Raw genomic sequence first — 14,708 nt, 5'->3', positions numbered from 1 at the left:
AGTGGCGCAGTGGTATAAGGCACTGCATCGACAGTGCTTGAGGTGTCACTACAGACACGGGTTTGATCCCAGACTGTGTCACAGCCAGCTGTCAACGGGAGACCCATGAGGCGGCGTACAATTGGCCTCAGTCTACACACAATACCCCATAAAGACAAAGCAAAAACACTTTTTAGGAATTTTAGAAAATGTATACAAAAAAATACGGAAATATTACATTTTAATAAGTATTCAGACCCTTTTTTCAGTACTTTGTTTTAGCACCTTTGGCAGCGATTACAGCCTCGAGTCTTCTTGGGTATGACGCTACAAGCTTGGAACACTTGTATTCTCTGCAGATCCTCTCAAGCTCTGTCAGGTTGGAAGGGGAGTGTTGCTGCACAGCTATTTTCACGTCTCTCCAGAGACGTTCGATCGGGTTCAAGTCCGGGCTCTGGCTGGGCCATTCAGAGACTTTTCCCGAAGCCAATCCTGCTTTCTCTTGGCTGTGTGCTTAGGGTTGTTGTCCTGTTGGAAGGTGAACCTTGGCCCCAGTCTGAGGTCCAGAGAGGTATGGAGCAGGTTTTCATCAAGGATCTCTCTGTACTTTGCTCCGTTCATCTTTCCCTCGATCCTGACTAGTCTCCACGTCCCTGCCGCTGAAAAACATCCCCACAGCATGATGCTGCCACCACCATGCTTCACCGTAGAGATGGTGCCAGGTTTCCTCCAGAAGCGACGCTTGGCATTCAGGCTAAAGAGTTCAATTTTGGTTTCAACAGACCAGAGAATCTTGTTTCTCATGATCTGAGAGTTCTTTAGGTGCCTTTTGGAAAACTCCAAGTGGTTTGTCGTGCCTTTCACTGAGGAGTGGCTTCCATCTGGCCACTCTACCATAAAAGCCTGATTGGTGGAGTGCTGCAGAGATGGTTGTCCTTCTGGAAGGTTCTCCCATCTCTAGAGCTCTGTCAGAGTGACCATCGGGGTCCTTGGTCACCTCCCTGAACAAAGTCCTTCTCCCTCGATTGCCCAGTTAGGACGGGCGGCCAGCTCTAGGAAGAGTATTTGGTGGTTCCAAACTTCATCCATTTAAGAATGATGGAGGCCACTGGGTTCTTGGGGACAGAAATGTTTTGGTACCTTTCCCCAGATCTGTGCCTTGACACAAACCTGTCTTGAAGCTCTATGGACAATTCCTTCGACCTCGTGGCTTGGTTTTTGCGCTGACATGCACTATCAACTTTGGGACCTTATATAGACAGGTGTGTGCCTTTCCAAATCATGTCCAATCAATTGAATTTACCAAAGGTGGACCCCAATCAAGTTGTAGAAACATCTCAAGTATGATCAATGGAAACAGGATGGACCTGGGCTCCATTTCAAGTCTCATACCAAAGGGTATGAATCATTCTGAAAAATGTTTTCGCTTTGTCATTATGGGGTATTGTGTGTAGATTGATGAGGAAAAACATTTATCTAATACATTTTAGAATACGGCTGTAACGTAACAAAATGTGGAAAAGGGGAAGGTCTCTGAATACTTTCCAAATGCACTCTATATTATTTAGCAAATGTAAAGACAACATTAAAATTAACAAGTCTGACAATATTAGCCCATCACTTGTGAATGATGTATTTCTCCTGTCTTATCTGGTGTCCTGTGATCTTAACTGTATATCTCTCTCTCATTTTTTATTAATTTGGAAACATTTCTAAAAACATAATTCCACTTTGACATTATGGGGACTTGTGTGTAGGTAAGTGACACAAAATCTCAATTGAATCAATTTTAAATTCAGGCTATAACACAACAAAATGTGGAAAAGGTCAAGGGGTGAGAATACTTTCTGAAGGTACTGTATGTGTACCTGATAAGCACACTTTCTGTGCAGTTTCTTCTGGTCTTTGAAGCACTCCATCATCTCTTTCATGAACCTCATTGTCACCTTCCCTTCTTCCAGCTTCGGTCCTGTGTACTGGTCCTCAATCACTGCATGGTGGCACAATCAATCAAACCATCAAATGTATATAGCCAATTTTAAAGCAACATTTGTCACTAAGAGCTTTACAGTAACTTAGCCTCGAAGGGTCGATTAAGCACCATGTATACAGGCAGTAGCCCATTATTTCTAGACATTAAAATGACTGGTGGATAATATATAGTTTTACAAGAGTTACGACAACAAATATTTTACAAAAGTAATTAATCATAAAATATGAGATAAGAAACCACTCACTCATGTTTTCAATGTCTAGGGAGTCTACGACTGATCTCTTCATCTCGTCGCTAGCAATGGCTCTCTCGAAGGCTTTCTGTTTCACGATCTTGTTGCACTCCTGGTACTTCATCTTAGCGTCCTTATCGTTGGGCCGCACACGCACTACCTAACCCCACACCAACAGTCAGACACACAGGGACAGGGTGAGGAGCAGAATTAGTCAGTCTCTCACACAGCAGCATAACACCCTGCATCCCACTGCTGGCTTGCTTCTGAAGCTAAGCAGGGTTGGTCCTGGATGGGAAACCAGATGCTGCTGGAAGTGGTGTTGGAGGGCCAGTAGAAGGCACCCATTCCTCTGGTCTAAAAGAATATCCCAATGCCCCAGGGCAGCAATTGGGGACATTGCCCTGTGTAGGGTGCCATCTTTCGGATGGGACATTAAACGGGTGTCCTGAGTCTCTGTGGTCACTAAAGATCCATGGCACTTTTCATAAGAGTAGGGGTGTTAAACCCGGTGTCCTGGCTAAACTCCTAATCTGAACCTCATACCATCATGGTCACCTAATCATCCACAGCTTATAATTGGCTCATTCATCCCCCCCCTCCCCATAGCTATTCCCCACATCGTTGCTATAAATGAAAATGGGTTCCCAGTCAACTTACCTGGTAAAAATAAGGGTAAAAGCACTACTACATAAAAGGGCAGTCTCACACATAAACAGTATAACATAAGGTCAGTCTCATATAGACAGTATTACATAAAGGTTAGTCTCACATAAGACAGTATAACATAAGGTCAGTCTCATATAGACAGTATTACATAAAGGTTAGTCTCACATAAACACTATGACAGTATAACATAAAGGTCAGTCACACATAAACAGTATTACATAAAGGTTAGTCTCATACAAACACTATGACAGTATTACATAAAGGTCAGTCTCATATAGACAGTATTACATAAAGGTTAGTCTCACATAAACACTATGACAGTATAACATAAGGTCAGTCTCATATAGACAGTATTACATAAAGGTTAGTCTCACATAAACACTATGACAGTATAACATAAGGTCAGTCTCATATAGACAGTATTACATAAAGGTTAGTCTCACATAAACACTATGACAGTATAACATAAGGTCAGTCTCATATAGACAGTATTACATAAAGGTTAGTCTCACATAAACACTATGACAGTATAACATAAGGTCAGTCTCATATAGACAGTATTACATAAAGGTTAGTCTCACATAAACACTATGACAGTATAACATAAGGTCAGTCTCATATAGACAGTATTACATAAAGGTTAGTCTCACATAAACACTATGACAGTATAACATAAGGTCAGTCTCATATAGACAGTATTACATAAAGGTTAGTCTCACATAAACACTATGACAGTATAACATAAAGGTCAGTCTCACATAGACAGTATAACATAAAGGTTAGTCTCACATAAACACTATGACAGTATAACATAAGGTCAGTCTCATATAGACAGTATTACATAAAGGTTAGTCTCACATAAACACTATGACAGTATAACATAAGGTCAGTCTCATATAGACAGTATTACATAAAGGTCAGTCTCACATAAACACTATGACAGTATTAAAGGTCAGTCTCACACATAAACAGTATTACATAAAGGTTAGTCTCATACACTAGACAGTATTACATAAGGTTAGTCTCATACAGACAGTATTACATAAAGGTTAGTCTCATACAGAGAGTATTACATAAAGGTCAGTCTCATACAGACAGTATTACATAAAGGTCAGTCTCATACAGACAGTATTACATAAAGGTCAGTCTCATACACAGTATTACATAAAGTCATAAACACTATGACAGTATTACATAAAGGTTAGTCTCATACAGACAGTATTACATAAAGGTCAGTCTCATACAGACAGTATTACATAAAGGTCAGTCTCATACACAGTATTACATAAAGTCATAACCACTATGACAGTATTACATAAAGGTTAGTCTCATTAACACTATGACAGTATTACATAAAGGTCAGTCTCATAACCACTATGACAGTATTAAAGGTTAGTCTCATAACCACTATGACAGTATTACATAAAGGTCAGTCTCATAACCACTATGACAGTATTACATAAAGGTCAGTCTCATAACCACTATGACAGTATTACATAAAGGTCAGTCTCATAACCACTATGACAGTATTACATAAAGGTCAGTCTCATAACCACTATGACAGTATTACATAAAGGTCAGTCTCATAACCACTATGACAGTATTACATAAAGGTCAGTCTCACATAACCACTATGACAGTATTACATAAAGGTCAGTCTCATAACCACTATGACAGTATTACATAAAGGTCAGTCTCATTAACACTATGACAGTATTAAAGGTCAGTCTCATAACCACTATGACAGTATTACATAAAGGTTAGTCTCATAACCACTATGACAGTATTACATAAAGGTCAGTCTCATTAACACTATGACAGTATTAAAGGTCAGTCTCATAACCACTATGACAGTATTACATAAAGGTTAGTCTCATAACCACTATGACAGTATTACATAAAGGTCAGTCTCACATAACCACTATGACAGTATTACATAAAGGTCAGTCTCATAAACCACTATGACAGTATTACATAAAGGTCAGTCTCACAACCACTATGACAGTATTACATAAAGGTCAGTCTCATAACCACTATGACAGTATTACATAAAGGTCAGTCTCATAAACCACTATGACAGTATTAAAGGTTAGTCTCATAACCACTATGACAGTATTACATAAAGGTCAGTCTCACATAAACCACTATGGCAGTATTACATAAAGGTCAGTCTCATAACCACTATGACAGTATTACATAAAGGTCAGTCTCACAACCACTATGACAGTATTACATAAAGGTCAGTCTCATAACCACTATGACAGTATTACATAAAGGTCAGTCTCATAACCACTATGACAGTATTACATAAAGGTCAGTCTCATAACCACTATGACAGTATTACATAAAGGTCAGTCTCACATAACCACTATGACAGTATTACATAAAGGTCAGTCTCATAACCACTATGACAGTATACATAAAGGTTAGTCTCATAACCACTATGACAGTATTACATAAAGGTCAGTCTCATTAACAATGACAGTATAAAGGTCAGCTCATAACCACTATGACAGTATTAAAGGTTAGTCTCATAACCACTATGACAGTATTACATAAAGGTCAGTCTCACATAACCACTATGACAGTATTACATAAAGGTCAGTCTCATAAACCACTATGACAGTATTACATAAAGGTCAGTCTCACAACCACTATGACAGTATTACATAAAGGTCAGTCTCATAACCACTATGACAGTATTACATAAAGGTCAGTCTCATAAACCACTATGACAGTATTAAAGGTTAGTCTCATAACCACTATGACAGTATTACATAAAGGTCAGTCTCACATAAACCACTATGGCAGTATTACATAAAGGTCAGTCTCATAACCACTATGACAGTATTACATAAAGGTCAGTCTCACAACCACTATGACAGTAGTACATAAAGGTCAGTCTCATAAACCACTATGACAGTATTAAAGGTTAGTCTCATAACCACTATGACAGTATTACATAAAGGTCAGTCTCACATAACCACTATGACAGTATTACATAAAGGTCAGTCTCATAACCACTATGACAGTATTACATAAAGGTCAGTCTCAATAACCACTATGACAGTATTACATAAAGGTCAGTCTCATAACCACTATGACAGTATTACATAAAGGTCAGTCTCATAAACCACTATGACAGTATTAAAGGTTAGTCTCTCATAACCACTATGACAGTATTAAAGGTCAGTCTCATTAACCACTATGGCAGTATTAAAGGTCAGTCTCATTAACACTATGGCAGTATTAAAGGTCAGTCTCATTAACACTATGACAGTATTACATAAAGTCTCTAATACTACATCAATACGCTGCTCGTCCTAGCACGCGCAGTTCAAAAACACTGCTATAACTCTGACGAATGTGTTTACATGTCCTAATAATTCAGTTTAATATCTCATTATTAGTGTGCAGGTAAACATACTCAATAATGTCATCTTGAAGTAGTACCTTTAAGCCTCCTCTCCTGAGTCTAACTTTAACTCTACTGTCTCGTCTAACCTTGTCCTGTCTTACCGTCTCGTAGTCTTTGAGTGCAGCCTTGAACTTTCCCAGGGCCATGTTGGACGTGGCTCGGCGGTAGTAACCCTTGATGTAGTTCTGGTCAATCTCCAGACACTTGGTGGCGTCGGCCAGGGCGTAGCCATAGCACTCTGTCCGCAGGTACGCCAGGCTGCGGTTGGAGAAGTAGATGGCGCTGGACGGGTTGAGCTCCAACGCCTCCGTGTAGTATTTGATCGCATTCTCATAGTCTCTCTCTAGAAAACAACATCACATTCATTCTCATAGTCTCTCTCTAGAAAACAACATCACATTCATTCTCATAGTCTCTCTCTAGAAAACAACATCACATTCATTCTCATAGTCTCTCTCTAGAAAACAACATCACATTCATTCTCATACTCTTTCTCTAGAAAAGGGTTCAAAGGTTGCATTGTAATGTATACCACTGCGAGACACATACCCACAGTAGGAAGTAGGGATGCACAATATATCGGTGAACATATCGGAATCGGGTGATATTAGCTCAAAATGGCCAACATCGGTATCGGCCCGATGTCTAGTTTAATGCCCATGTGAAAAACCAATGTCAAAGCATACATGCATACCTAAACTCAGCAAAAAAAGAAACTTCAAAGATAATCCAAATAACTTCAGATCTTCATTGTAAAGGGTTTAAACACTGTTTCCCATGCTTGTTCAATGAACCATAAACAATTAATGAACATGCACCTGTGGAACGGTCGTTAAGACACTAACAGCTTACAGACGGTAGGCAATTAAGGTCACAGTTATGAAAACTTAGGACACTAAAAAGAGGCCTTTCTACTGACTCTGAAAAACACCAAAAGAAAGATGCCCAGGGTCCCTGAACATCTGCGTGAACGTGCCTTAGGCATGATGCAAGGAGGCATGAGGACTGCAGATGTGGCCAGGGCAATAAATTGCAATGTCCGTACTGTGAGACGCCTAAGACAGCGCTACAGGGAGACAGGACGGACAGCTGATCGTCCTCGCAGTGGCAGACTACGTGTAACAGCACCTGCACAGGATCGGTACATCCGAACATCACAACTGCGGGACAGGTACAGGATAGCAACAACAGCTGCCCGAGTTACACCAGGAACGCACAATCCCTCCATCAGTGCTCAGACTGTCCACCATAGGCTGAGAGAGGCTGAACTGAGGGCTTGTAGGCCTGTTGTAAGGCAGGTCTTCACCAGACATCACCGGCAACAAGGTAGCCTATGGGAACAAACCCACCGTCGCTGGACCAGACAGGACTGGCAAAAAGTGGTCTTCACTGACGAGTAGCGGTTTTGTCTCACCAGGGGTGATGGTCGGATACGCATTTATCGTTGAAAGAATGAGCGTTACACCGAGGCCTGTACTCTGGAGCGGGATCGATTTGGAAGTGGAGGGTCCGTCGTGGTCTGGGGCGGTGTGTCACAGCATCATCGGACTGAGCTTGTTGTCATTGCAGGCAATCTCAATGCTGTGCGTTACAGGGAAGACCTCCTCCTCCCTCATGTGGTACCTCATGTGGTACATGTCCGGGAACTTGCAGGTGCCTTAGTTGAAGAGTGGGGTAACATCTCACAGCAAGAGATGGCAAATCTGGTGCAGTCCATGAGGAGGAGATGCACTGCAGTACTTAATGCAGATGGATGCCACACCAGATAGACTTACTTTTGATTTTGACCCACCCTTTGTTCAGGGACACATTACTCCACTTCTGTTAGCCACATGTCTGTGGAACTTGTTCAGTTTATGTCTCAGTTGTCGAATCTTGTTATGGTCATACAAATATTTACACATGTTAAGTTTGCTGAAAATAAACGCAGTTGACAGTGAGAGGACGTTTCTTTTTTGCTGAGTTTAAATAACGTAGGTACATGACGTAATTACGCCATGTAAGATTTTGCACTACACGTGCAACACAGCATTCCTAACCTAGCCCACAATGTCTGCTGTGTGGATCGAGCAGTCAAGTCGAGCAGTCATTTGAAAGAGTAAGAAAATTTAAGCAAGACAACTCAAAAGGCGAAATCCATTAACGCCAAGATCATGGAATTCATTGCCCTTGACAATCAACGAGAGGTCAACCGATTAGCCGGAATGGCCGATTAATTAGGGCCGATTTCAGGTTTATATAAGAATCGGTAATCGGCATTTTTGGACACCAATCGTGGCCGATTACGCTGAACTCCACGAGGAGACTGCGTGGCAGGCTGACTACCTGTTACGCGAGTGCAGCAAGAAGCCAAGGTAAGTTGCACGCTAGCATTAAACTTATCTTATAAAAAACTATCAATCTTAACATAATCACAAGTTAACTACACATGGTTGATGATATTACTAGTTTATCTAGCTTTTCCTGCTTTGCATATAATCGATGCGGTGCCAGTTAATTTCTCATCGAATCACTGCCTACTTCGCCAAACGGGTGATGATTTAACGAGCACATTCGCGAAAATATCACTGTCGTTGCACCAATGTGTACCTAACCATAAACATCAATGCCTTTCCTTATAATCAATACTCAAGTACAGTGATTTCCCTCATTAAAATGCAAATCATTTTATAACATTTTTGACATGTGTTTTTCTGGATTTTTTGTTGTTATTCTATTTCTCACTGTTCAAATAAACCTACCATTAAAATTATAGACTGATCATTTCTTTGTCAGTGGGCAAACGTACAAAATCAGCAGGGGTCAAAAATACTTTCCCCCCCTCACTGTATACATTTTTAAACATGCATATTTAGTTAATATGGCCTGCTAACATGAATTTCTTTTAACTAGGGAAACTGTGTCACTTCTCTTGCGTTCCGTGCAAGCAGAGTCAGGGTATATGCAGCAGTTTGGGCCGCCTGGCTCGTTGCAAACTGTGTGACGACCATTTATTCCTAACAAAGACCGTAATTAATTTGCCAGAATTTTACGTAATTATGACATAACATTGAAGGTTGTGCAATGTAACAGCAATATTTAGACTTAGGATGCCACCCGTTAGATAAAATACGGAACGGTTCCGTATTTCACTGAAAGAATAAACGTTTTGTTTTCGAAATGATAGTTTCCGGAATTGACCATATTAATGACCTAAGGCTCGTATTTCTGTGTTATTATGTTATAATTAAGTCTATGATTTGATAGAGCAGTCTGACTGAGCGGTGGTAGGCTGCAGCAGGCTCGTAAGTATTCATTCAAACAGCACTTTCATTAGTTTGCCAGCAGCTCGTCGCTGTGCTTCAAGCATTGAGCTGTTTATGACTTCAAGCCTATCAACTCCCGAGATTAGGCTGGTGTAACCGATGTGAAATGGCTAGCTAGTTAGCGGGGTGTGCGCTAATAGCGTTTCAAACGTCACTCGCTCTGAGACTTGGAGTAGTTGTTCCCCTTGCTCTGCATGGGTAACGCTGCTTCGAGGGTGGCTGTTGTCGATGTGTTCCTGGTTCGAGCCCAGGTAGGAGCGAGGAGAGGGACGGAAACTATACTGTTACACTGGCAATACTAAAGTACCTATAAGAACATCAAATAGCCAAAGGTATATGAAATACAAATCGTATAGAGAGAAACAGTCCTATAATTCCTATAATAACTACAACCTAAAACGTCTTACCAGGGAATATTGAAGACTCATGTTAAAAGGAACCACCAGCTTTCATATGTTCCCATGTTCAGAGCAAGGCACTTAAACGTTAGCTTTCTTACATGGCACAAATTGCACTTTTACTTTCTTCTCCAATACTTTGTTTTGCATTATTTAAACCAAATTGAACATGTTTCATTATTTATTTGAGGCTAAATTGATTTTATTGATGTATTAAGTTAAAATAAGTGTTAATTCAGTATTGTTGTAATTGTCATTATTACAAATAAATAAATTAAAAATAAAATATTGGCAGATTAATCGGTATCGGCTTTTTTTGGTCCTCCAATAATCGGTAACGGCGTTGAAAAATCATAATCGGTCGACCTCTACTGTGTACTGTAGCGTACCAGTGTAGTATAGCAGGGGTACTGTAGTGTAGCAGGGTAATGTAGTGCACCTGTGTACTGTAGCAGGGTACTCTAGCATACCAGTGTAGTAAAGCAGGACACTGTACTGTTTCAGGGTACCATAACAGGGAACTGTAGTGTACCAGTGTACTGTAGTGGACCAGCTTGTCTAGCTTTACATATTTTCTCATCTATTTACCAATAAACTTAGATGGTTGATATGACAAATGTGCAGACACTTGCATATCAAGTTATGGCCATGTAGCTAGTTAGCTATTTCAATCAGTGCACTTTAATGTTTTGGAAACTCTGATTTGCCTTTAACATAAACCATGATCTAGCCATTCACTTCGACCTATTGACGTGGTATCCCGAGTTACTCTGAACACACTGCAAGAGAACAGCGTTACTTGTATTACTTAATTTGCTAGATAAATACCAGAGCTTATCCTCCTGTTAGCTACAGAAGTAAAGGCAGCGAGCTAGCCAACGTTAGCCGATCATTATGCGGGAGATAAGCTATGTGCCAAGCTACCACTAGTAACCATTTGTTGTGATTTAAGCTATTACGTGCAAAGTTAATGATTTCTCGGGTGAGACAGGTTTTGTTTTCAAACGGGCAAAGATATTTTGACGGGTGTCAAATTCCAAAATGAAAACCAAAACAGTGCTAGCTACAGTAGCTAACGTTGGGAATGAATGACTTGATATGTGTGCACGCGCCAGTGTGATAAAAGTTTCTGATACAACACATACCGTTAGCTAGAAAATTCTGGTTGGTGTCATCAAGATAAACTACGATATACTGGATGATCATATCATTTCACACAATTATAAATATTACATGGAATATGAATGGATCGTGTTTTTTTACAAGACCCGAGCTGACGACAACGCCACCACACAACTCTGAGGTACTTTTTCACAAGCGTTGGCTAGCATAGCATACCGCAACTGTCCATTAAAATCAATGCGCCGTTCGGCTAGTTAGCTACTTAACGTTAGCATAGCAACCGTCTCATGTGTGCTAGAAAAATCCACTGTTGTTGTCCATATGAAGGGCACTGGATTTGGATCATTACAGACTTTGTCCATATTGAAAGATAGGATTTCAACCATGTAAAGTTACCTTTAAAGTAAGTATTCGCTTTCTCCTTGAATTTCTCTGCATTTGTATCTTCCTCCGCCATCTTCTCCCTTCTACCCCTTGCGGACGTTGCCGTATCGTTCGCCATTGACAGTATAGTCGCAAAGGGCGTACGCTGCAGTCCTATGGTCTCAAACTGTACACAGAGTTTCTAAACCCAGAGGTGCTACACCACGAGACTTCCGGGAACGCTAACGAAACAGACCAGGTTGGGGTTTGACAAGTAAAAATGATTCCTTGGTTGTTAATTTTCTCAAAATCTTAAGGCACAACCTAGATTCGAGTCAATGCAGCCAAGTAGTTGAACATGTTATTATTACATCATCGTGAGTGACAAACTGACACGTTTTAATTTTCGTCAAAAACAACTATCGAACGAGTGCCTTTGATTTTTGACGGTTTGCTCATGCGCAGTTTGTTGCGAGACGACCGGGCGACGTATCTACGCATGAATTTCGCTAGCCAACGTCACCATAAAAACGCCTACAAATGTGATCAGGGGATTCTATTGGAGAAGCAGTTTAAGCTTATCTTCATACTGTACTGTCTTTTTTTGCTATACTTTTCCAATGAGGCCAGATCCGGGGTCAGTTTTCAATCGCTTCCCTAAAGTGTGAACTGACTGGGGTACCAGAGTTGTCCTAATTTAAAAAATAAAATAACAATAATTATCTAAATTATTGAGACTAGGTTTTCCCAGAAATAAGCAGATTTTTTGGGATGTTATTTTTTAAAGAAGTGAAACTGAAAGAATGTGTAGTCTACAATGACGTAACAGATTGGAATTTGCCAAATGTTACATCCACTGTAGCTGCCTGTCATTTCATGATAATTCAGAATAAAACAACAGCCTTTACTGTTTTGTATATATTACCTATACTAGCTCATTATTAGGCCATACAGAATTATCACAGAGGCTGCAAGTAACAGGGGGAAACAGTGCGAATCAACCTCCAGGGGGCAGAGATCTGCAGAAGATAAACCTGGACAGATTGTAACGTGTGGAGGTTAGCTATAGGTTTAGAGAGGGTGGAGCAGGTAAAGAAGATACACCTGACCAGATTGTAGTGTGTGGATATGCCCCTTACCCCATGTCCTACCCCTTGCCCCATCCATGACCCCTCTACCTCATTTTACATTTTAGTAGACACTCTTATACAGAGCGATTTACAGTAGAGTGCATACATTTTATTACATTTTTTTTTAAAGTACTGGTCCCCCATGGGAATCGAACCCACAACCCTGGCGTTGCAAGCGCCATGCTCTACCAACTGAGCTACAGTGAGACCGTACCTCCTACCCCATGTTCTACCCCTTACCCCCTCTACGCCTGCCCATTACCCCCGTCTACCTCCTGTCTTATGTCCTGACCCCTCTACCCCATGTCCCTTACCCCCTCTCCATTACCCCTCTACCCCCTGTCCCTTACCCCCCCTCTACCCCCTGTCCTGCCCCATGTCCTACCACTTACCCCTTCTACACCTTGTCCTACTTCTTACCCCCTCTACCCCTGCCCCATGTCCTGACCGCTCTACTCTGTGCACTGTACATTTTAAGAATTACATATTTGTACAGAAAATGCAATGTTTACTTGCTTTTTGCCATTTCAAAATAGAAGGTAAAATATAGTCAAATTACAGAGATGATTATTTAAAAATAATAACAATTTGGTGTGTGCTTGTATTTGTACCCGCGTCTATTCATATGCATGTGTGAAAACAGATATACCCAAATTTGATTACAATTATATTGTATGTGAGAAAAATGTGAATTTACGTTTGGTACACAAGAAGCACATCATGACCAAACTAAAATGTGCATGATTGCGGCTATTAAAATGTTCACTTAGCGAGCAGTTTTGATAAACAAACATTCTTTCAATTTTTTTACTCAAACTGCAAAATATTGTCAAACTTACTTTTGGTACTTCTTAGTTTTTGTTATCCACAACCTACAAATGTGGATATTAGTTATTAGCCAATTTAGCTATATCGCTAATAACAGTAGCTAGCAATTTATTTTTTATTTTACCTTTATTTAACCAGGTAGGCCAGTTGAGAACAAGCTCTCATTTACGACTGCGTCCTGGCCAAGATAAAGCAAAGCAGTGCGACAAAAACATAGAGTTACACAAACAAACGTACAGTCAATAACACAATAGAAAAATCTTTGTACAGTGTGTGCAAATGACGGAACATTAGTGGTGGTTCAAAGCTCCAATGGTCATTTTGATTTTGGCACCGTAGGACCAATTTTATGTTTGAATTTTTTACACAAGTGCAATTTACAACAATAAGCAAAATAGTATTATCACAATTATTTCACATAAAAAAAATGCCTGATCAGGACTTGCACACAAAATATCCAAATGCCTGAGCAGGACTTACATACAAAATAAATAAAATAAAAGTGGGGCGACAGTGCATTACTGTAAAATAAAACAAAATAAAACAGTGCATTACAGTGTATCACAACATGAACAAAGGTTCCAAAAACCCCCAAATACATCCTTTTAGGAACAGCAATGCTTTGCAGCCATACTTGTGAACTTTTGTTTAAAACATGGTTTATACCCTGTGGTCTAAAATAGCTAAGGCTGATAGCTTTTCCCATAGGCCAACCTGAAATATTTATCCACGATGCTGGGGCCAACCAGCTGAGCAGATAATTATATCCGGTAACAAAATGCTGTCTATCCAACACTTTTTCACTAAAGCATTCTTACCATAAGTCCACTGGCACGTTCTGAAAATGTATTTAACTACTACATCGCTAACCCTAACCAGAAGTCCGATGGCACATTCTTAAACTTTAATTAACTGCATCACTAACCCTAACCAGAAGTCCGATGGCACATTCTGAAACTTTAATTAACTGCATCACTAACCCTAACCAGAAGTCCACCAGCATGTTCTTAAACTTTAATTAACTGCATCACTAACCATAACCAGAAGTCCACCAGCATGTTCTGAAACTTTAATGAACTGCATCACATGCACAAATGTGTCTTGACAATTAGCTTACAGTGTTAGATGCCTAGTTTCTGAAAATGTTCCCCACTTGTGGCATAAGTTCAAATCCCCCATGGAGTGATCCTTTTTCATTGGACATGTGGACTATCCTTCTCAACACAATACGTCTCATCATCCCCTTCAATCAATCAAATGTATTTAGAAAG

The 14,708-nt window shown here is 40.2% G+C and overlaps 1 protein-coding gene across 12 annotated transcripts in view; it reads right to left on the bottom strand.

Moving 5' to 3' along the window:
• LOC106572628 (serine/threonine-protein phosphatase 5) overlaps nucleotides 1-11,898 on the bottom strand; it is a 30,817-nt gene extending 18,919 nt beyond the window's left edge. For all 12 annotated transcript variants that reach the window (XR_006761072.1, XR_006761076.1, XR_006761075.1 and 9 more), the window contains exons 1-4: nucleotides 11,513-11,898; nucleotides 6,393-6,634; nucleotides 2,217-2,364; nucleotides 1,848-1,969 (exon numbers count right to left, since the gene is read on the bottom strand). Coding sequence is in view for 1 of the 12 variants with exons in the window: in XM_045704183.1 (XP_045560139.1) it covers nucleotides 1,848-1,969; nucleotides 2,217-2,364; nucleotides 6,393-6,634; nucleotides 11,513-11,618 (618 nt within the window). In the remaining 11 variants the exon portion in view is untranslated. The remainder of the gene's footprint in view (nucleotides 1-1,847; nucleotides 1,970-2,216; nucleotides 2,365-6,392; nucleotides 6,635-11,512) is intronic.
• Nucleotides 11,899-14,708: the final 2,810 nt, after the last annotated feature.

Source organism: Salmo salar, chromosome ssa20 (assembly GCF_905237065.1).
Source record: "Salmo salar chromosome ssa20, Ssal_v3.1, whole genome shotgun sequence".
Lineage (NCBI taxonomy): Eukaryota > Metazoa > Chordata > Actinopteri > Salmoniformes > Salmonidae > Salmo > Salmo salar.
This window is presented reverse-complemented; position numbering and strand designations above follow the sequence as displayed.